General features: G+C 37.6%; 2 protein-coding genes across 3 annotated transcripts; both read left to right on the forward strand.

Annotated features, from left to right (window-relative positions):
* Nucleotides 1–13,421: 13,421 nt before the first annotated feature.
* On the forward strand, nucleotides 13,422–14,269 carry LOC108127976 (uncharacterized). Of its 2 annotated transcripts, none has more exons than XM_017245325.3 (2): nucleotides 13,422–13,568; nucleotides 13,624–14,269. In XM_017245325.3, exon 2 carries the CDS (start codon nucleotides 13,633–13,635, stop codon nucleotides 14,197–14,199), a length of 567 nt encoding a protein of 188 aa, XP_017100814.2. In that variant the 5' UTR covers nucleotides 13,422–13,568; nucleotides 13,624–13,632; the 3' UTR covers nucleotides 14,200–14,269. The 2 variants fall into 2 exon arrangements, with proteins under 2 accessions (XP_017100814.2, XP_070132534.1); XM_070276433.1 differs by having other exon boundaries at nucleotides 13,423–13,568; nucleotides 13,614–14,269.
* A 7,167-nt stretch (nucleotides 14,270–21,436) lies between these two features.
* On the forward strand, nucleotides 21,437–21,866 carry LOC138927816 (uncharacterized). The gene is made up of 2 exons (XM_070283176.1): nucleotides 21,437–21,751; nucleotides 21,825–21,866. Exons 1-2 carry the CDS (start codon nucleotides 21,437–21,439, stop codon nucleotides 21,864–21,866), a joined length of 357 nt encoding a protein of 118 aa, XP_070139277.1.
* The last annotated feature ends 1,349 nt before the right edge of the window (nucleotides 21,867–23,215 follow it).

A 23,215-nucleotide genomic window follows, 5' to 3' on the forward strand; every position in this document is an offset into this window, starting at 1 on the left:
AGTATATAAGTCGGAACGGCCCGGATCGGCCGACTATATCCTATAGCTGCCATAAAACTGAACGATCGGAAATGGTATTTGGTAGAAATATCAACTTTCGTATTTTTGAAAATAGAAGTTTGGGACTTTTTTAGATTTTGTATTGTAATAAATTGGATTATATATTCCCATAAGGATCGGCCAACTATATCCGATGCTTGCGATATATATACGGTTTTAACTGCAAGGGTATATAAACTTCGGCTCCGCCCGAAGTAAGCTTTCCTTTCTTGTTTATATATAATGTTACTTCCTGGAAGAATTATTTGGCCTCCCTGTTTGAACGGGTTACGGCCACAGCCAATGTATGAAATATTATTTCAGGCGATCTAAAAATTGGGCTTGTTTTAAAGACAATTATTTGTGTACATTAATTATGGCTTGCTTTAAGAAGAACGGTATCGATTTGTAGTTGTCGATTGGTTCATTTGCAAAGAAGCGATAAATATTTTTTTAATCATTATTTTTAAAAATTGTTGGAAATGGCGAAAATATCCGTTTTATAAAACCAAGGTTTCTTTGTGATGAAAGGCCTAAAGTTTGAATTACCTTTATTACGGTCTATAGAGAATACGTTATAGTCTCTTTCCCAATCATCTTGAATATTATGAAATATATAGTTGATCACATCATTCAATTTCCATCTAACATATTTGAAGGAGCCATGTATAGAAGCGTGCTCTATCAGCAATTTCGTTTTCCCAAAATATTTTCATGGCTGGGTATGTGGTGAACTACAACCTTTGAAAGCATAGGACAATTTTCTATTTTGGAGAATATTTCCTGGGCAATATAATTGCTGGAGCAGTTTTTTTGTAGAGTTTGAAAAGCGCCAAGGCTATACGTCAGTATGGCTATCTTCGGAAAGCAGTTGGAAATTGCAAAACCAAGTGCTTTTTCCAAGGCTAAAAGTTCAGCGGTCATAGACGACAGATTTTTATTACTACAGAAACTATCAACAGTATTTGAATTTGAATAAACAAATACATAACCTGTAAAATTCTCCGAAACTGAACCGTCCGTTTAAAAAATTTCTATGTGGATGTTATTAAAAGAATTCAATTTTTCGTTTAGTAATGTAAAAATAATGATAAATAATTAAAAAAAAAATAAAATAAAATAATTAGCTTGCTTTTTGTCAAAAAAATGTGTGACTATGGATAATTTGCGGGGGGAAGTAAAAAAAGGGTTGATGGGAGCAATATGATTAAAAATGTTTTTATATTTAGTATAGATTATACTATAGCTGGTTTTAGTGTATGAGTATGAAAGAGTGAGTATGAGTATGAAAGAGTGAAGAAGTTTGAAGTCTGTACACGAAGGATTCGGCTAACTCTTTAGCTGTGGCGAATTCAATTCTGTAAATGGGTGGGAGATCAGCAGCGAGATGATAAATAATTTTAACAGGAGTTGATTTAATAAGGCCTAATGCTTTTCTCGTGTGAACATTTGCGTGGGAATCGATAATATTTAGGGCTGCTTTAGACAAGTTAGCGAATGAGGAACAGGTATACTAATACCTAGATCTAATAAAAGCTTTATAAAATATAAGGGTTTTACTTGGATGAACTCCGAAGTGACAACCACTAAGCATTTGTAGAAACATATTTGTTTGATTTGATTTTGAAATCGTCCGTGTACAGGAAAAGAGTACTGTCATGATTGTTGCTTAGATTATGAAGCTCAAGAATGTAAAGGTTAAATAGAATTGGGCTAATACAGCTTCCCTGACTAACCCCTTTGTCGACCTCTGCCTTGCCCTAACTTAAAATTCATTTATTAAGGAAATTGATAATAAATTTAACATGGGAGTTTTTTAGGTTTTAGGTTTTAACCCTAAATTAACGAATTTTCTACCTAGGATAAGAAATTTGATCGCATCAAACGCTTTGTTAAAATCATGAACTGCTGCTGTAACTAACTTATTGTAAGCTGTAACTTAACTTAACCACTAATTTATTCTACGCCAATTATCTGAAATATTACCTTGGTCTTAAGTAGAGTTAAGGAAGGAAACAAGGTTTTCTAATTGCACAGTAGGTAAGGCTATGAGCATTCTATATGAATTCTTATCGAGTCCCTTAGCAGAATCAGGGTTACGGAATTTTTTAAACTTTTAAAGCAATTTTTCAAACTTGTTAGATCAACTAACCGGTTTTTCGAATTTTATACTTTCATACGAACCATCATGGGCGGGGCTGACAGGTATACCCGTTACCAGTCCTTGAAGTCACAGTTTTCTTCACCTCCGGCGAAGGCGATGCGTGTGTTCTGCCTTCGCAACAAGGACAAGTTCTTTCTTGGCGTGACTGTGTCCATCTCTCGCGTCTTCTACAACGATATGAAGACTCTTAAGCAGGGCATAAAAGGGACGCTGCGACAACTTGTAAGGATGCCGTCGGTCATCGCGAATTTGCTGCTGTCATTATGAAACATTTGTGTCTTAATGAAGCTCCTCAATACGCTGATTCGCTGGGAGGAAAGTCGTGCAGGCGGCGATGTATCAGCTCCCGAAAGGTTGCGACAATCCACAACCATATACGTGCAGCAACAAAAGTCATTCAGTTCACGAAAAATAAATAAAATTCCGCATTTAAATAATGGAACCAAAGCAGCAAAGAAGACCCGAGAAGCTTCAGCCTCAGCAATCATAGAGCCCAAGGCTCTGACACAAATCAGAAACCCTAATAAACAAATACATAAATATTATATAATTTTTAGGTAAATTTCAAATACTTATGTTTGGAGGAAGAGTCTTACGTGAGGGTCATAGAGGATCTTACATAGGGTAAAAAAATAAACGTCCGCATTTTAATAAAGGAATAAAATAAATCAGAACCATCAGAACTAAGAAAAGATAAATATTTATATATGTAATACTTCAAGGAAGGTCTACTACTTACTCAAATGTGCTTTAGGGGAGCAAACTGGGGAGGCCAACTGGCTTAAAGGGGTCGACATAGATAACTTCTTGGCCATCAACGATGAGAGCTGCCGGCGGCACGGCATGCCGTGTACTATTTGGTGCCACAATTGCAAGTGCCTGCTGTGCCGCGACTGCGCCGAGAGCCTGCTGGACATGGAGCACCGTTTGACCCCCCAGCTGAACTTCAACCAGCTGCTGCGCGAGCTACTCGAGCTGGGCAAGATCAAGGTTCTCGCCACCAAGGCCGACGAATATGCCGTGCGCGATATGAGCCTCATACGGCAGGTGTGTGAGGCGTGCAACAACGTCCTGATGCAGGTATTTAGGTGACTTTTAATAGAATTCACAGAAATAAAAAAAACTGCAGAGGATAGTTAATAATATATATAATATACTTGTAAAAAAACAAATTTACATTTAAAAAAAGGACTTGTGGAAAATAGATGGTAAGTACTTACACAGAAAATCAGGAACCAATTTTTATTTTACAATTTATTTTTTACCCTTTCTTTTTTTTTTTTACTTTTTTATAATTTTTTTTATTTGCATTTATTTATTTATAATTTATTTATTTTATTTTACTTTTTCTTTGATTTTAAAACTTATTTTTCACTATTATTTTCATTTTATTATATTTTATTTAATTATTATTATTTTTTTTAAATAGAACTAGTCACAATGGAAGCAAAAACGAAACTGATTGTTCTGGGTCCGGAGCTCTCCTTTTATACAGATTTTGAAAAAGTGCTGAGTCAAGCATGGAAGGCCAGTTATCGAAAACCGCTAACATCAAATGGATTTTAATCAACTTTCAAAACTCAAGTTTAAATGGAAACACTATTATTCATATGTTGCATAAATTAAAATATTAACTATTAGTAGTATTAGCTAGAAATTTCTAAATATAAATAAAAATAAATTTCTCAAAACACTTATTCTGTAAAGAAAATGGGATTCAAGTCTATTGGATTTAGGCCATTTCCAGCACTAATTCCGAAATGATAAGCATTTTCTGTGACCAGTGCTATGAAGGGTTAAAAAAACATGACCAATGCCACTTCAAATCTTCAAAAGAAATGACTTAATAAAAATGACACTAATTGTCCAAAGAAACTTAAATCTCATAGGAACTAGAATCAGTCTTTTTGACTTTTGGATATTTCCAACACAAAAATAAAACAAGAAAGGAAAGCTAACTTCGGGCGGAGCCGAAGTTTATATACCCTTGCAGTTAAAACCGGATATATATCGCAAACATCGGATATAGTTGGCCGATCCTTATTGGAATAGGAATATATAATCCAATTTATTACAATACAAAATCTAAAAAAAGTCCCAAACTTCTATCTTCAAAAATATGAAAGTTGAAATTTCTACCAAATACCATTTCCGATCGTTCAGTTATATGGCAGCTATGGGATATAGTCGGCCGATCCTAATGAAATTTGGTAGGTTGGATTAACTGACCAAAAATAGAATCTGTATTAAATTCCAGCTTTCTATCTTCAAAAACACGAAAGTTGGGTCATTTCCGATCGTTCAGTTATATGGCAGCTATAGGATATAGTCGGCCGATCCTTATGAAATTCGGCACGTCGTATTATTTTGCCAAAAGTAGCTTTCATGTCAAATTTGAACTCTCTAACTCTAAAAGCACCAAAGTTATACCATTTCCGATCAATCAGTTATATGGCAGCTATAGGATATAGTCGACCGATCCCGGTCGTTCCGACTTATATACTGCGTGCAAAGGAAAAAAGGGTGTGTGCAAAGTTTCAAGTCGATAGCTTTAAAACTGAGAGACTAGTTCGCGTAGAAACAGACAGACAGACAGATGGACAGACGGACAGAAGGACAGATGGACATGCTCATATCAACTCAGGAGGTGATCCTGATCAAGAATATATATACTTTATAGGGTCGGAGATGTCTCCTTAACTGCGTTGCACACTTTTGGACAAAATTATAATACCCTCTGCAAGGGTATAAACATTATTTCATGATTGTTATTTTTTAAAAAATTTTCAGTAGTTAGTCAACCAGGATCGAACCACCAGCCAAAGCCCCCTTCCTTCGCCAAATTACGACCAGAAGCTCCATCCGCATCTGGATCGAAGGTGAAAAATTTGGAGTCCCGCTTAAGGCTCATCCAGTCGTCTCCAGTATAATTTCTCCCCGCACGGATGCTTAGAATGCCCTCTTCATGGGGCTTTCCTCTGGTCAGATCTTGCTATCGATTGAGTCCAACAAAGAACTCATCGAAAAAATCAGTTCCAACATGACCGAATCCACGTTCATAATTTTGTTTTGTGGACAAAAATCTGGAAGAGCTGAAAGATTTGATAATTTATTTTGCAAATAATTGTTTTCTACCGACTCACCTATGGTTTCTGTTTTCGACGTCGTCTGATTATTAATGTTAATTATTATTATTGCAACGTCCACTCTCGTCCTCAAAAACAGAAGCGCCAGTGCGTTCATATTTTTGGAAAATTTTAGAATTTTTAATGCCAAACTTTTTTAATGGCTAATATACACCTACAAATCAAAATTCAGGCAAATCCGACCATCTTTAGAGGAGTTACCAACTTTTTGGTCTGTTTCCCTGCTAAATCGGTAATATCGGTAGACGTAAGAAGTATGTAGTACAAAGTAGATTGAAGTAGAAGTAGTTTTTGCCCAAGTATGCATCAAACTTTTATTTTCTAAAATCCATACCTTTAAGGTTTATACTTTAAAGGTTAGTTAAATTGTAAGGTAGGAGATGACTACCGGGTACAATATAGTCGGGAAACTCGACTAAGCCGTCCTTTATTGTTTTTTCATGAGAAGCTGCGATTTCTTAATAGTGTCACCTATAAAAGGTACGCCAAGCTCTTTGTGTATATAAGTGTTGCGGATATACCATTCCGCATCTGAAGCGAAGCAGAGGTACTTGTTATGAAACACTCGAACCTTGTTATACCCTTGCAGAGGGTATTATAATTTTGTCCAAAAGTGTGCAACGCAGTGAAGGAGACATCTTCGACCCTATAAAGTATATATATTCTTGTTCAGGATCACCTTCGAGTTGATATGAGCATGTCCGTCTGTCCGTCTGTTACTACGCGAACTAGTTTCCCAGTTTTAAAGCTATCGTCTTGAAACTTTGAGGCACCGCACAGCTATAGCCGAGGGAGCGACACCGTTTTAGCTGGGGCCACTCGAGTCTTTGCAGTCAGCAGGTTCACTATTACCGTAGACCCAACCACGACACAGACGTAAATTGCTGCGCAGTACGAATCTGATCGAGCACCGAGTAATTCTTCAGGAAGTCAACCCATCGCTGACAGAAAGATTTCTGTCAAGAGGGGGAGGGCGTCGTCCCACCCTAGATCCAGAAGCCAAGTGTCCTGCATGAACATTTTCGCCCGAACAATGAAAGGAGCGAGCCAACCTGCTGGATCGAACAATTTGGCAATTTGGGAGAGGATTTGGCGCTTCGTGAAAGACGAGCTTGAAGTTAATTCTGGCGGAACAAAAAAGAACTCATCAGTCGTCGCTTTCCACCGCACGCCGAGTGTCTTGGCGGTGCTCTCTTCATCGATGTCCAGGAAATCAGCACGAAGGAGGTGGTCGTTTGGAATTTCGGCCAGGATCGCTTTGCTATTCAACGTCCATTTCCCAAGTGAGGAACCCTGCCGACTCTAGACCCCCCTCCCGAATCGCAGCTTGGGCTTCGGCTTTGGAGTCTGCCCCCGCGAGAACGTCATCAACGTACATAAAATGCCGGATAATTTGGCTTGCCTGCGGATACTTCGACTTTTCGTCGTCAGCGATCTGTTGCAGGACACGGATCGCTAGAAACGGGGCACAATTTACACCTTAGGTGACCGTTTTTAATTCGTAGTCGCGGATGTCCCCATCGGGATTGCGACACAAAATACGTTGGAGCAGAATTTGCCTGGGGTCTACCCAAATTTGCCGATACATCTTTTCGATACATCTTTTACGAAGCGACCCGCAGATGTTAGCCTTGGAATTACCGATGAGAATGGATGTTAGAATGTCAGCTCCTATTAACACATCGACTTGGGAGCTCTCAAAGAAGTTGGGGTACGCCAGGCCAATGTCGGGCAGCCCCTTGAGACGATCTTGCGGAATCGGATATGATTGCAGATTTCCTGCCAACTGCGGAAGAACGTAACGTCTCTAATTGTAGCCCGGGTCTAGACGGCGACCGAATGGAGACACAATTTGATTAATGTCGGAAACTTGTGCTTGAATCGTCTTGAAGGGAAGGTTGAACAGTCGTTCCGTTATGAAAGTCGCTTCGGACCCTGAGTCTATCGGTGCTCGTGCCTGGAAGCTGCACTCCAAATGGCACACGTTGATAAGGGCCGTGCCCAGTAGGACGGCTCCTGGCCCGGAAGCAAAACAGCACTGCACATCCGACTGATCCTCTGAGCCATTTGTGCTTCTGACAGTCTGTGCGGTTCGAGCCCTTGCTGGCGTAGGCGGACTTGGAGCGGTGGCGAACGGATTGCAGTCCGAAGCTTCTATCTCCAAAATATTAATGTTTGTAATTTTACCAAATACAAAATTCCATTTCCGACCGAAAATGGTCGGAAAAAGGTTCCATTTCTGATGAAATTCGGGAGATTGGCAAAAAATGATCTGTATAAAGTTCTTCAAAACACGGAAGTCATTTCCGATCTTTCCGTTATATGGCAGCTATAGGGTATAGTCGGCGATCACGGTCTTTTCCGGATTTATATACTGCGTGCAAAGGAAGGAAGGATTGGTGCAAAGTTTCAAGTCCATAGCTTTAAAACTGAGACTACGTTGAGACATATCAACTCAGAAGGTGATCCTGATTAAGAATATATATACTTTATAGAGTCGGAGATGTCTCTTTCCGGTCACTGATGACCGGATCGGACCGGTCACTGATGACTGGATCCTACAGCAGGACAATGCTCCTTAGCAAATGGGGCGAGCACCAACTAAGAATTCAGGCTATACATTCCTGGCCTCCACAAAGCCCCTAGACAATAAAGAATGTGTATGAAATGAAAGCCCATTAAAAGTACCCTATTTATGTACCCTAAAATTAATTTTTGTTATATACCCTAACACTTAAAATTTCCTTTTTTTCTTGAATTCTATATGAGTCAAAATTTTTGGAAAATTAAATTAAAATCAATAAAAAAAAAAAAGTTGTATATAAACATTTTTCGTTGTGTAAATACATTTCACAACCTCTGTATGTATTAAATAGTAATTGCGAAAACTTAATTAACATTGCCACTCAAGCCTCAAATTATGACTTTGGAATGATTTTGGAAAGCTTATTTAAGGAAGTGGGATTTTTCTAAAAAATAATGTATATAGGTGTATTTTCTACAGATTAAAATATTTCATGGCATTGTAGCTTACATAATCGACAGCAAAGATCACCCTGCTCAACGAAAAAAAATATTTTATTTTCTTTTATGTCTAAGGCACTATTATTCCACGTTGCTTGGAAGACATTCCCATTTTTCCCACAATAGCATTCTTTGCTGAAAAAAGGCCCAACCAATAAAATTAGGGTTATTTTAGTTTAATATTATGTTACTTTTTAATCAAAAAAGTGAAAAAGCTTGAACAATTTATGTATTTATAAAAAAATAAGAACAGTGATGAAACCAATGGAGGAAGAAGCACCAAGATCCCATGGTTGATCTGTGAAATAGACTTTACATTAATGATTCTTAGGTCTATAAAAATTTCACTTACGGAAAGACATTAAATTTGAAGCTAAGCGGACTGACCATAAAATCACCAGCAGCAGCAACAGAGCCCAAGGAACAAAAACAAAGTGAAGCAGCACAGTATTAAGAGCTAGGGCACAAAACATATATAATTAAAAAAATAATGCTTTAAGTTAAAAATGTAATACATACAAATGGCCAATCAGCTTAAAAGATTCTGTTAATAAAACTGTAGAAGTAATAAGACCGAGAAGGAAATAAGACCAAGGATGCTTCGACGCTTAAAAACTTTATTTCCAACTGCAAAAAATAAATAGGAAAAGAATTTAAAAGTTAATATTTAATAATATTTATAATCATGGAAAGCATTCAAGCAGAAGCATAGGCATGCCAAAAATACTATCAGAATCCTGCAGATGCCAAGGCAATAAAGGCTAATAAAAAAAAGAGAAATTGGAGGAAAGATATAATATATATTTATAATATAAATATAAATATATATATTTTCATATATATTGTTGGTCGCGTTCTTTGCTGCTCTATCAGCAATTTCGCTTCCCAAATATTTGCATGGCTGGGTATGTGGTGAACTACAACATTTGAAAGCATAGGAAACTTTTCTATTTTGGAGAATATTTCCTGGGAAATATAACTGCTGGATCAGTTATTTTGTAGAGTTTGAAAAGCGCCAAGGCTATAAGTCAGTATGGCTATCTTCGGAAAGCAGTTGGAAATTGCAAAACCAAGTGCTTTTTCCAAGGCTAAAAGTTCAGCGGTCATAGACGACAGCTTTTTGTTACTACAGAAACTATCAACAGTATTTGAATTTAAATGAACAAATACATAACCTGTAAAATTCTCCGAAACTGAACCGTCCGTTTAAAAAATGTCCATGTGGATGTTATTAAAAGAATTCAATTTTTCGTTTAGTAATGTAAAATTAATGACTTCATTAGCTTGCTTTTTGTTAACTCAGGTACTTTTAAAAAAAATGTGTGACTATGGATAATTTGCGGGGGAAAGTAAAAAAAAGGGTTGATGGGAGAAATATGATTAAAAATGTTTTTATATTTTGTATAGATTCTACTATAGCTGGTTTTAGTGTAGGAGTATGAAAGAGGTATGAGTGAAGAAGTTGGAAGTCTGTACGCGACCTCTACCTTGCCCAAACTTAAAATTCTTTTATTAAGGAAATTGATAATAAATTTAACATGGGAGTTTTTTAGGTTTTAGGTTTTAACCCTAAATTAACGAATTTTCTACCTAGGATAGGAAATTTGACCGCGTCAAACGCTTTGTTTAAATCATGAACTGCTGCTGTAACTAACTTATTGTAAGCTGTAACTTAACTTAACCACTAATTTATTCTACGCCAATTATCTGGAATATTACCTTGGTCTAAAGTAGAGTTAAGGAAGAAAACAAGGTTTTCTAATTGCACAGTAGGTTGTAACGGTTTGTCACATGTCCTGAAGGAATATCGATCTACTAACAGGCTCCAGCCGTGCTCAGGGAAAGTGGGAGTGGTTCTTGTACCTTCAGTAGGGACATGGTCGTCACGCGAATCGTCGTAGATCGAATCGTAGAAAAGGGACTGGGAGAAGGATTCCCAAATAGCATGGTGAGGGGGATACAAAAAAAGAAATTCCTTGGCTAAGATCAATGTTTGAGGTGGCTAAATGTTGTTAAACTACAACTACATCTCGCCACGATTCTTCCGGTGCCCAAACAAAAGATCTAGTACAGATTCATTTTAGTTAACGTTATAATTCAGGTAAATCTCTTATAAAATAAATTAACATAATTAAATATTCATGTTTTACAGGAAGGTGGTTTAACCAATAGAATAAAAAAAGATATGGGCATTTCCAAAATCGCGCACAGGACATTCGTACGCGCTCAAAGTAAGAAAACGGTAAAAAGGATACAATTTTTTTTTTAAATTTTATGTTTAATGCATAGCATTTTATTAGCTTTTTCATTGGGACAAAGATTGATGTTGGATATTTTTCCATTTAGAAGATAATTGCAGAAGTCGAGTGATTCGCACGGGACACAGAACGGAAGTGGCTTAAGAGGTCAACCAATTCAAACGCCCATTTCAGCGAATCTAAAGGCAATATTTTAATGCAACTAATTTTAAACTTTTGTCCATTGATGCCTCTTTAAAAAGGATACAATTTTTTTCAAAGATGACTTTTATTTTTTTTTTAATTCAATTTGAAGTAAATTCGCCCGGGACATCGCGAATGGGACATTTTTTACCGCCACTATTTTCTTTATTATACCCTTGCATAGGGTTTTGTAATTTTGATCAAAAGTGTCAAACTCATGGAAGGAGACATCTCCGACCCTATAAAGTATATATATTCTTGATCAGGATCACCTCTTAAGTTGATATAAGCATGTCCGTTTGTCCGTCTGTCTGTCCGTCTGTCTCTCCGTCTGTCTGTCTGTTTCTACGCAAACTAGTCTCTCAGTTTTAAAGCTATCGTCTTGAAACTTTGCACACACCCTTCTTTCCTTTGCACGCAGTATATAAGTCGGAACGGCCGGGATCGGCCGACTATATCCTATAGCTGCCATATAACTGATTGATCGGAAATGGTATAACTTTGGTGTTTTTAGAGTTAGAGAGTTCAAATTTGACATGAGAGCTATTTTTGGCAAAATATTACGACATGCCAAATTTCATAAGGATCGGCTGACTATATCCTATAGCTGCCATATAACTGAACGATCGGAAATGACCCAACTTTCGTGTTTTTAAAGATAGAAAGCTGGAACTTGGTACAGATTATATTTTTGGTCAGGTAATCCGATCTACCAAATTTCATAACGATCGGTTGACTATATCTTATAGCTGACATATAACTGTACGATCGGAAATGGTTTTTGGTAGAAATATGAACTTTCATATTTTTGAAGATAGAAGCTTGGGACTTTTTTTTAGATTTTTTATTGTAATTAATTGGTTTTATTATGATGTAATCATAAGGATCGGCCAACTATATCCGATGTTTGCGATATATATCCGGTTTAACTGCAAGGGTATATCAACTTCGGCTCCGCCCGAAGTTAGCTTTGCTTTCTTGTTTTTATACCCTTGCAGAGGGTATTATAATTTTGTCCAAAAGTGTGCAACGCAGTGAAGGAGACATCTCCGACCCTATAAAGTATATATATTCTTGATCAGGATCACCTCCTGAGTTGATATGAGCATGTCCGTCTGTCCGTCTGTCTGTCTGTCTGTTTCTACGCGAACTAGTCTCTCAGTTTTAAAGCTATCGTCTTGAAACTTTGCACACACCCTTCTTTCCTTTGCACGCAGTATATAAGTCGGAACGACCGGGATCGGCCGACTATATCCTATAGCTGCCATATAACTGATTGATCGGAAATGGTATAACTTTGGTGTTTTTAGAGTTAGAGAGTTCAAATTTGACATGAGTGCTATTTTTGGCAAAACATTACGACATGCCAAATTTCATAAGGATCGGCCGACTATATCTTATAGCTGCCATATAACTGAACGATCGGAAATGACCCAACTTTCGTTTTTTTGAAGATAGAAAGCTGAAATTTAATACAGATTCTATTTTTGGTCAGTTGATCCAACGTACCAAATTTCATAAGGATCGGCCGACTATATCCTATAGCTGCCATATAACTGAACGATCGGAAATGACCCAACTTTCGTGTTTTTGAAGATAGAAAGCTGGAACTTGGTACAGATTAAATTTTGATCCATCCTACCAAATTTCATAAGGATCGGCCAACTATATCCGATGTTTGCGATATATATCCGGTTTTAGCTGCAAGGGTATATAAACTTCGGCTCCGCCCGAAGTTAGCTTTCCTTTCTTGTTTTTAATATATAATGCACACACAAACTCTGTTTGCAAAAAAAAATTGTATGCAATTCGAGCAAGTGCTTTGGATCTACGGATAAAAAATGTTTTTCGGTCGCGCACGGGACAATAAAATAAGCGATAATGTAAATACAAATTTTTACCGTTATTGGTGATCGCATCTTACATTTGCGTTCCGATTCCATTCATTATGGAAGATAATGATTTTTCAAGATTTTTTTAAGAGACTAATTAATAGTTTTAGACAAGGTCAAGTGCAATAATACCTGGTACTTTTGAAGCTATTTTAATGGTTGTGTGGAAGTTAAGTTGAAGTTAATCCTGAATCGAAAATGTCAGCGCCTCAAACCGTAAGTTCCAGGGATGTATAGTTCTACACAAAAAGGCGCAGTCTCGCATGACACTTACTTAAGTTGTATACAACATAAATTCTAAGGATTTTAAAATGTATATTTCTGGAGCTTTTGTATTTCTAAATTTTTTCTGAATTTGAATACATTTTTACGGCCCAGAGTCACTAGTACTAGTAATTAATGCTACAAGTGGTAGAGGTGGTGGTGGTGGTGGTGTTTGTGGAAATGCAACCACCATTCCTTTCGCTGTAGTTCTCGGTAAAGGGGCGTCTGATCAAGGGTTCCATTCCCAGATTTTCACGAAAATCGCGTGAAAATCCTCCGGATTGCGATAATCTCTAAATCACAAATTATTAAAATTCCGAAGTGCTCCTTAACTCGCTTAACAAATTTAGTAAGAAAGTAAAATAGAAAGATTTGAAGCACCGTTTTAATTAAAAAATGTAACTTTTTTTTATAAAAATTACCCTGATCATTATCGACCTTAAATTCCTAACAATAGTAGGCGATGAAAACAATTTAAAACAATTCGCCCCAAACCCTACTCAATTTTTAAAAAGAGCTCCTACTGCTCAGTTGTGCTATAAATTTCAGTTAGCTCTGAAACATATTTAATACACATAATTTAAGGTTCTACCGAGAAGTAAGTAACCTAATATAAAAAGAAAAATAATTATAATACATGTAGTTCTTTGTAGTTGGACAACATGGATGAAGTCTATATCATCGCAATGATGATTTCCATTTTTTGCCATATGAATAATCTCTGCTACAATCCCATCGAGGGCACCATGGAGTCGCTTGTGTTCATATTCCTCACCGTGCTGGCTTTGAATAAAATCCTTAGCCAAGATGTGGATTACAATGTTTGGGAGAAGATTGCGCAAGTCCTGATCCTCTGCATAGTGGTCCAAGTCCTTTTGGTCGTAGCGTGGTTTCCCCTCAGCGTAACTGTTCACTACCTCGTTAAAATGGGATGCCTTTATTGGCCCTGGGGACGAGGCTGGATGTTCAAGCGAGTTAAGGATAATGCAGCGTCCCTTATCCTAGTGGCCTTGGAGTTGGTTGCTCTCTTCAGGGTCTTCGATATCGACGACATGCAGCGACTTTTTGGTTCAAAGGAGGACTTAATCTCAAGGAGTGCCATTGCGATAGTGGAAAAACAGAAGGAAAGGGTTTTGAAGCGGCTGAAGCGAAATTCGCGCAACGGCAGGAGTACCATCTGGTCCAAGGACAAGGCTAACCACATACTTGAAGAAATTGAGTCACGTTAGGACCAGTTTACCAGAAACCATTTTGTAAAAGCTTTCGAAATAAAAATACATCAGATATATGTACAACTAATATCGCTGAAAACGCCACTTTTTAGTTTCAATCTTTTAACATCAAAAAGTGGCAATTCTCCTAGAAGGAACTGCAAGGCCGGCAGTACGCTGCAAGCTCGTTTCCATTTGGATTTGAAATTATAATACCCTCTGCAAAAACAGCAGGTCTTAGGCCCAACAAGGTAGAAACAAGGTTGATCGATCCACAAACATTTTATTGTAATTAGTACCTTACATCGATTTTTCAATAGAAATTATGAAACGTTAACCACGACTCTACCACCAAAATTTAAATACAAGTATATCCAGCATTTTCTTCTTATTCCTTTCTTTGGATCATCTATGAATATGGAACCATATATGATTTCCCATTAAATGAAAATACTACTATTGTATTATTTGATATGTTATTTTAAAAATGTATGGAGATAAAACAAAAATAGCATACATAAGTTAAACACTTGGGCTTATTATTTTTAAAAGAATATAATTTTGTTGGACACTTGGTCCGTATTTATTAGTACAGAAATTGGAACTATATTATGTTTAAAAAAATTTGCATATTTATACCCAATAGCTTTGTCGCTGCCTCTGCTTACGTCGGAGCTTTGCCGTTGTCTTCGCTGCAGCGGGAAGTGGATCAGACACTGCAGTCAGCACCTTTTGGGAGCTACTGACCGAAGCCGGGAAATTGCCCTTGCACTTTTGCTTGCTGCTGCAATGCCGGATGCGCGTGGCCAACTTCGGTTCCGAATTCGTTTTGTGTTAACTCCTCCACCTTTTAAATCCAGTGTCCACGCTCGTTGCCGTCATTGATCTCGTTATCGGAAGCTACTTTGTTGATGTGCAGTACTTTTACCCTTTTAATCAAGAAGCGAGTTGTTATTGCTTGTAGAATTGCTGAAGTTGATAACGAAGGTTCCGTTGAGACTTGTGGATGTCCCATTTATTTCTACGTTGCCAGAGAATTTGTTGAGTAGAATTGTACCAGGTGCGAGTTCATCAATAATTGGAATTTGTTGGTTGTTGATTTGAGTGCCGGTGGCAGGGGCACTTTTTAATAAATTTTGTAGGCAAGAAGAATTACTTATGTCTATCATATTTCTATGTTTACAAATTGTTAGTTCATTATAATTATTACATTTTGAAATTTTTGCAAAAAGTTTTCCTTTACATCTGATTACATTTTCGTTTTGGATTTTGTTAACATATTCACCAATTTTTATTGGTTTGATTAAAATTTCTTCATAAAGGTTGGTGTCGGTTATGGGAATTTTAATAATGTAAATAAGTGTTGGCCCATTGCTTGCTACGCTTACTTCTGCTATTTTCATGGCTTCTTCAAAATTAGTGTATGGTAACTGGTCTTGATCTAAAGTTTTTATAACTTCATTTACCTCTTCATCTCCTAATAACTAAGTGTGTTACTATTATCTGCTTTCGCCCATTCTGTTGCATGGTTAAGGTTAACGATTTCTTCTTTAAGCATTTTACAGGGTGACAATAAATAACCCGGACAAACTTTGAAGCAATCTATTATAAATGTATTATGATGCAGCCCTTAAGTAAATGCATTTATCGATAGCTTGTACTTTTCTGAAACCAATATATTCACATTTTTGTGATTCCCATCAATTTGATATTTCTTTCGGGATGTCTAACAATCGTTGTGAAATTTTAAAACTGTTTCAACAAGGAAATAGCCAATGCTACATTGTTCGTTTGCTGGGCATACCAAAACAAACGGTCTCTGACGCTATCCGGCGATTTAATGAACTTGGCCACCTTTATGACCGTCCCCGTCGCGGATCGTGAAAAAGCGTTCGGTTGATTGCAAAAAATGAACTTAATCTCAGGCCCTACAAGCTCCAAAAAGTGCATCTTCTTACGGATGACAATAAGCGCGTGAGACTCCAAAGATCCAGTCAGCTAAAGCGTCGCGCCGCAGGTCAAAAATGGGAGCGTATTCTCTTCACGGACGAGAAGATATTCACCATCCAACAGGCGCACAATCACCAAAATGACAGAAGCTGGTCGGTTGAAGCTACAGGTACCTCTGCAATAATCGAGCGCCGTCAATGTGAGCAGTCTTTTATGGTTTGGGGAGGACCCCTTGTTTTCATCGATCAAGGGGTCAAAATCAATCAGGAAGTGTACCGCCGGGACATTTTGGAAACTGTTGTGCCTCCTTGGGCCCAGCAGCACTTCGGTGATACGGAGTGGACGTTTCAACAGGATTCAGCTTCAGCCCATAGAGCCAAATTGACTCAGGACTGGTGCAAAGCCAATTTCCCGGACTTTATCACATGCAATGAATGGTGACCTTACTCGCCAGATCTTAATCCGATGGACTATAGTGTGTGGTCTATTTTGGAGTCCAGGGCATGTGCTTAACGCCACATAAGTTTGGAGGCGCTGAAGCAATCATTGCTCCGAGAATGGGATCGATTATCGGAAGAACCTCCTGCGGCCCATTGCACTAAATTTCCAAAAACGTTTCCAGAAATAGTTTTGTATCTGCATTTTTTCTCAGTTCCTTAAAAAGTCATGATCAAAAATGTTTGTCCGGGTTATTTATTGTCACCCTGTAATTTGCAACATTAATGTTGTGCTAGTGTCTCTTTGAGGGTTTCCTCCGTAATTTAAGCTATTTATTAAATTTGTATTGGCTTGGGTGATATTGTTTATTTTTTCTACGATGAGTCTGTTTAGAATAACTTGATTGTTGTTGTCGGTTAAAGCAGAATTTATCTTTTCTTGAACTATTTCGAAATCTCTACTGTCGGGGGATCCAGCTAACCATTTCCAGGCGCTGCCTAACAAATCGATATGTCTTCTTCTGGGAGTAAAACCAATCTTTTATTATTTTGAACAAATATCTCATCTCCTGGGGAATATTTTTGTATTTGATCTCTTTTTTTGTTATGGTATGTTAGGTCTTTTTTCTGGGTGTTCGTAATTTTCTCTATGATTGGTTGTCTCTCTGTCTGTTGTAGTCTAGGGTTGAGTGCTACTTTTCTACCAAAAAATAAGTCAACTGGTTTTTTGTTAGTGGTTGAGTGTATTGAATAATTATATTTGACAACTGATCTGTCTATAAGATCTCTTAACGATGCCTGTACTTTGTCTGCTTTTTGGCAATTAATGCGTTCGATTAATGGGAATGGAGCTGTTATATGGAGGTGCTTTGTAAACTTCAATATTAAATTGATCTTGTAGCATCCGCCGAACCGAACCAAGTGCTTTCTCATTATCTATGACTACCATTTCTGGGATACCAAAATTGATTAATAATTCTTTTAAAGGTTTTTTTATGTCCTGAGTTCCTCGAGATTTGACTATCCTAGATTGTGCAAATTTTGAAAATTTATCTATTGCAGTCAAAACAACTTGTTTGCAAGTAAGGTAAAAATCGACGTGAATAATTTGACCTGGGTATTGTGGTATTGGTGTTTTTTGTAACTCTGGTTTGTTGGGGTGTCTTTCGTATTTCTGTTCTTTAAAAATTTGGCATTCTTTTAGAATTTTTATTATTTTAGCCCTCATCTGAGGAAAGTAAACCTTGTTTAGTAATTGTTGTTTGTTTTCATTGCTATTTCTATGTGCTCTTCTATGCTCTGTTATAATTGCATTTTCCTGATCAGTTTCGTCTTTTAAATCCCTAACTAGTCTGCTTGAGAATCTGGTTTTATAATTTTTGAAAAGTGGTTAGATTTCTTGAAGTTGACCTAAAGTTTTTTCGTCTGTATGAATACCATTAATGACAGACGGGTTGAGTCTATCCTTTAAAATTTTTAATAGGATTTCTGCATTAAAGGTTGGTTCTGTAATAATGTGTCTATGGTATGTGGGAAAAACAAGTTTGAATTTATAGGCGGGTGTCTTTTCTAAATATAATAGAATCTGATTTTTAAAAACATTTACTGGTTCTTCTGCCATTTGTATTAGTCTTTCAGGAGAACTAGAGCTGCTGTGAATAGTGCCTGTTAATGTGTTTACTTCCTTTCGCGTTTGAATGGGAGGTCTACTCAGAGCATCGGCAACAACGTTTGCCTTGCCGGGTTTGTGGATTAGTTCATGGTTGTACTCCTCTAGAATAGCTTTCCATCTCTTCATCTGGTCGTTACGGCTTTTCAGGTTAGTTGGGTGTGTGAGAGATTCATGGTCTGTGAATATTTTCACTTTAGTCGGACCGTACAGAAAATTTCTAAGACTCTGAATTGACCAGATTATAGCTAGCATCTCCTTTTTGTTAGGAGCATAGCTTTCTTCTGCTTTACTTAGAGTTCTAGAAATAAACATTATAGGTTTGTCTTCTTGGGCCAATACGGCACCAATAGCATAGTCTGAAGCATCGGTGGTTAATTGAAATTCTTTATTGTAGTCTGGATATGATAACATTACCTCTTCGAAGGCGAGAGTTTGTTTCAATTTTCTAAATGCTTTCCTTGCGTCTTCGTCAAGTTCGATTAGTGTTTTGTTGAGGCATTTTTTGCGCAAAAAAATCGCATTTATCTAACTGAATTCTCATGTCCTTAAGAATTTTGAATATAATTTCTATGTCATTTAGATGGTTTTCTTCGCTTTTACTGAAGATAATAATGTCGTCAATGTAGATGAAACACATTTCGAGTCATTTCGAGTCTAATAGATCCAGCAATGAAAAAATATAATTGAAATTTTCAGTTGGAGATGAAACGCAAGAAAAACCCTAATTGGAATACACATTTCATGCCAGGATCGAACCACAAGCCAAAGCCCCCTCCTTTTGCCAAATTACGACCAGAAGCTCCATCTTCATCTCGATCGAAGGTGGAAAATTTGGAGTCCCGCTTAGGGCTCATCCAGTCGTCTCCACTACAATTTCCAAGACTTTTCACCTTGTACCCTTCGCTTTGATCGCTCACAGCAAAGTTGTTGCATATCCTTCTCCCCGCACCGATGGTTAAAATCACTTCATGGGGCTTTCCACTAGTCAGATCTTGCTATCGATTGAGTCCAACAAAGAACTCATTGAAAAAATCAGTTCCGACATGGCCGATCCACGTTCATAATCCTCATACGTGCGATTCAATTTTTGTAAATTATAATGTTTTTGAAAAACATTCAACCATCCAGATCCAATCGCCGAACCTGATACACAAACCACTTTAAACGGGTCTGAGCCCGGAAGTTGAATTTCGCGGACGACTTCGTCCTTTGGTTTTCGGTTTTGTGGACAAAAATCTGGAAGAGCTGAAAGATTTGATAATTTATTTTGCAAATGATTGTTTGTTTTCTACCGACTCACCTATGGTTTCTGTTTTCGACGTCGTCTGATTATTAATATTAATTATTATTATTGCCACGCCCACTCTCATTGTAGCGCCAGTGCGTTCATATTTTTGGAACATTTTAGGATTTTTTAATGTCAAACCATTTCAATGGCTAATATACACCTACAAATCAAAATTCAGGCAAATCCGACCATCATCATTGGCAGTCCAATTTTCCAGATCGGAGATTGGGATGGTTGAGGAGACTTGTCTGGAGGCCCCCACTAGATCCAATTTAGTGAAATAAAACAAGATATCTTTAATAAGTTATGCATGTTTTAATTAAAAAAGTTCTTTTTATTTTTTTTTCGAAATCTACAGGAATTTCAGAAGTGTAGAACCAATGTTGGTTATATTAAAGTGACTAAAGAAACAATATGGTGCAAACAAACAGAAGGACACATTAGGATTCTTTTTTAAGTAGAAGAAAAGCGTATAGAAGAAAAATGGGGTTTCTTGAAAAACTTCTAAACAAAACGATTGGAATGACTGAGGCGTCAATCGACGCGTTTTCAAAATTAGGATATTACTGGAAATCAAGAAAGGAAAGCTAACTTTGGGCGGAACTGCATGTACCCTTGCAGTAAAAATCGGATATAAATCCAAAATAACCCATATAGTTGGCCGATATTTATTAGAATATGATAATAAAATCAATTTACTATAATAAAACATTTAAAAAAAAGTCCGAAGCTTCTATCTCCAAAAATATTAATGTTTGTAATTTTACCAAATACAAAATTCCATTTCCGACCGAAAATGGTCGGAAAAAGGTTCCATTTCTGATGAAATTTGGGAGATTGGCAAAAAAAGGATCTGTATAAAGTTCTTATTTTCTATCTTTCAAAACACGGAAGTCATTTCCGATCTTTCCGTTATATGGCAGCTATAGGGTATAGTCGGCGATCACGCTCATTCCTGGATTTATATGTAGTTCTGTATATTCACTTGCCGTACCCGGACGTGTTTCTTCGATCGCTCTTGCTAGTTTGCAATTATTTTCGATCTTGAACTCAAGCTTTCTCCTTCTGCGACAAGTTGAAATATAACAATTAATCCCTAAAAATAAATTCGACTTATTAAGTTCATTGAACTATTTATTTCCAATTTTTACATTTAATCGGTTAAAGTTATCTCTGTTGCGCTTTAACTATATTCTCCAACATAAGTCTCTCCGAGCTGTACTCTCCGGACGTAACCCGTTACATTCATAGTTACTGTGGAGTTTGTTGTTCTTCACGACGCCGAACCTTCGTTGCACATCTCTTTTGTAACGTCATCTCTTACATCCGATCTGATCGTCCACTCTCGGCTACAGAGTGCTTCAGAGAGCCTAAATTCTTTACACGCTATTACAGTGGTCTGCATTCCGTCAAAAAGAAGCCAAAAATGAGTCTTACTTGCACAGCAAAAAAATGTGAATTTGGTGGAACCATCACGGGTGACTCATACCTGTCTTGTTGGCTCTGCAATAACTGCTCACATATTAAATGTGCTGGAGGAGGACACAATGGACGGATAAGTACCTTATCAACAAGAAAATTGGCCTGACATGGTCTTGCATCGCTTGTAGAGAAATTGAGTCAGAGATGCGGACTTTTATGAAACAGACGAGAAATGGTTTCCTAGATGTCCGCAAGCAATTCTCGGCCCTTAATGAGCAATTCCTCGCTCTTGAAACTCAATTCCTTGGGCTAAAGTTGTTAAGTGAATCCCCAAGACGAAAAATTCCGAACAACAACCTGCTGACTGCTAAATTATTGAATACCCCTACATCCCATGCTGTACAAGTCGATGAATTTTCAACACCAAACATTTTACCGTCGCCTACTAGTCTACCTACTTATGCTGTTCCAGTACCAAGGGACTTGATGAGCCTTCCTTCAGGGCACTCTAATATTCATCCCTTGCAAGAAGCGATCAGCGTACCAAGTACAAATCTCGAGCCACCTCTCATCTTGGAGCCTCCATCGTTGGACATCGTTGGACAACCCCCATCGTTGGACAACCTACCCTCTGCTCTAGCTGTGATGTCTCCAAGGCCTCTGGTTGGTGTGGCGCCTGAAGTTAGATCTTCTGGACTTACGCTGAGGGCGGTTGCTCCTCGTAAGGCCATTTTTGTCTCTCGGCTTATGCCGGATGCTACTGTTGATGATGTCAAGAGTCACCTGTTAAACCATCTTAAGGTAGCTCCTAATGAAATAGCTATTTTTAAGTTTAACTTTAAGCATAAGCGTTCTATATCTTCTTTTAAAATAGTTCTACCTGATTCCTACCTTGAAAAAGCACTTGATCCTGTAGCCTGGCCTGAGCACAGTATCGTTCATGAATTCCTAGCAAAAGACGCTCAGAATCCTATCCCTGCAGAAACTGCTTCAAAAAACTGAATAACATTGTATTTACCTGCTGCTATCAAAACGTTAGAAGTATTCTGGGTAAGCTGAGCCAGTTTTTTACAAAGAGTGCTTCTTTTGATTTTGATGCTATCGTGCTTACTGAAACTTGGCTTAACTCCTCTGTCTCTGATTATGAAATTCTTGTTTCCAAATTCATAGTGTTTCGATTGGATCGTCCAACTTTTGCAGGTGGTGTCCTCATTGCTGTTACTAATAAGTACCCTTCTGAAATTATTCCTTTCACGAACGAGTTCGGAATTGAGTTCATTGCGGTGAAAATTTTAACTGGCTCGTCTCATATTTTTCTGACCTGTTCCTACATTCCTCCCATGGCTGAAGATATTGTGTACTTTCACCATCTTGATGCCATTAGGTCTGTCTCTTCGTTGGCCAAGGACCGTGATTTAATCCTAATCATGGGAGATTTCAACCTTCCCATCATTTCCTGGATCCCGTCTGAGGTAGACAATTCCTTGCTTTCCAGTTGTCATAACGACTTTATCGATGGCTTAACCGATCTTGCCCTGCTCCAAATTAATCCAATTCATAACACTCATGGCAGATTTCTTGACCTTATTTTTTCTAATGTGTCATCCTCTGTGACAGTCATTCGGTCCCCGCCGCTATCGCTTCGTGAAGACATTCACCACCCTACACTATTAGCATCGGTGTTAATTGATGTGCCTCACAATGATGCTTGCTTTAATGCTAAACCTCGTTTCAAATGCTTCAGAAAGACTGATTTTATTGCCCTTCGGAATCATTTAGCTGAAATCGATTGGAATTTTCTTTCATCTATAAACACAATTGAAGCAGCTACGGATTCGTTTTACGAAATAATTCATAATGCCTTGAACAAATTTGTTCCGGAAGTCCCTGTATCATTGTCTACAAAACCACCTTGGTATAATAAACACCTTTCTCGTCTTAAGAACAGGAAATCCAGAGCTTACAAAAAGTTTCTCAAGTCAGGATCGATGTGCCACCAGTCAAACTTTCTTTAGGTTCGCAACCAGTTTATTATTCTCAACGATCTACTCTATAAGCAGTATATCAGGAATTGTAAGGTAAACTTTCGAAATGATCCAAGCTCCTTCTACTCTTTTGTCAATATGAAACGTAAATCAAATCTTTTTCCTCCTTCCCTATCATATAAAAATATTTCACATTCTTCTGAGCAAGGTATTGCTAATCTCTTTGCGTCATTTTTTCAAACCACCTATTCGTCCGATTCATATAACCACAATTCTACTT

The sequence above is a fragment of the Drosophila bipectinata genome, chromosome XR, assembly GCF_030179905.1.
Source record: "Drosophila bipectinata strain 14024-0381.07 chromosome XR, DbipHiC1v2, whole genome shotgun sequence".
Lineage (NCBI taxonomy): Eukaryota > Metazoa > Arthropoda > Insecta > Diptera > Drosophilidae > Drosophila > Drosophila bipectinata.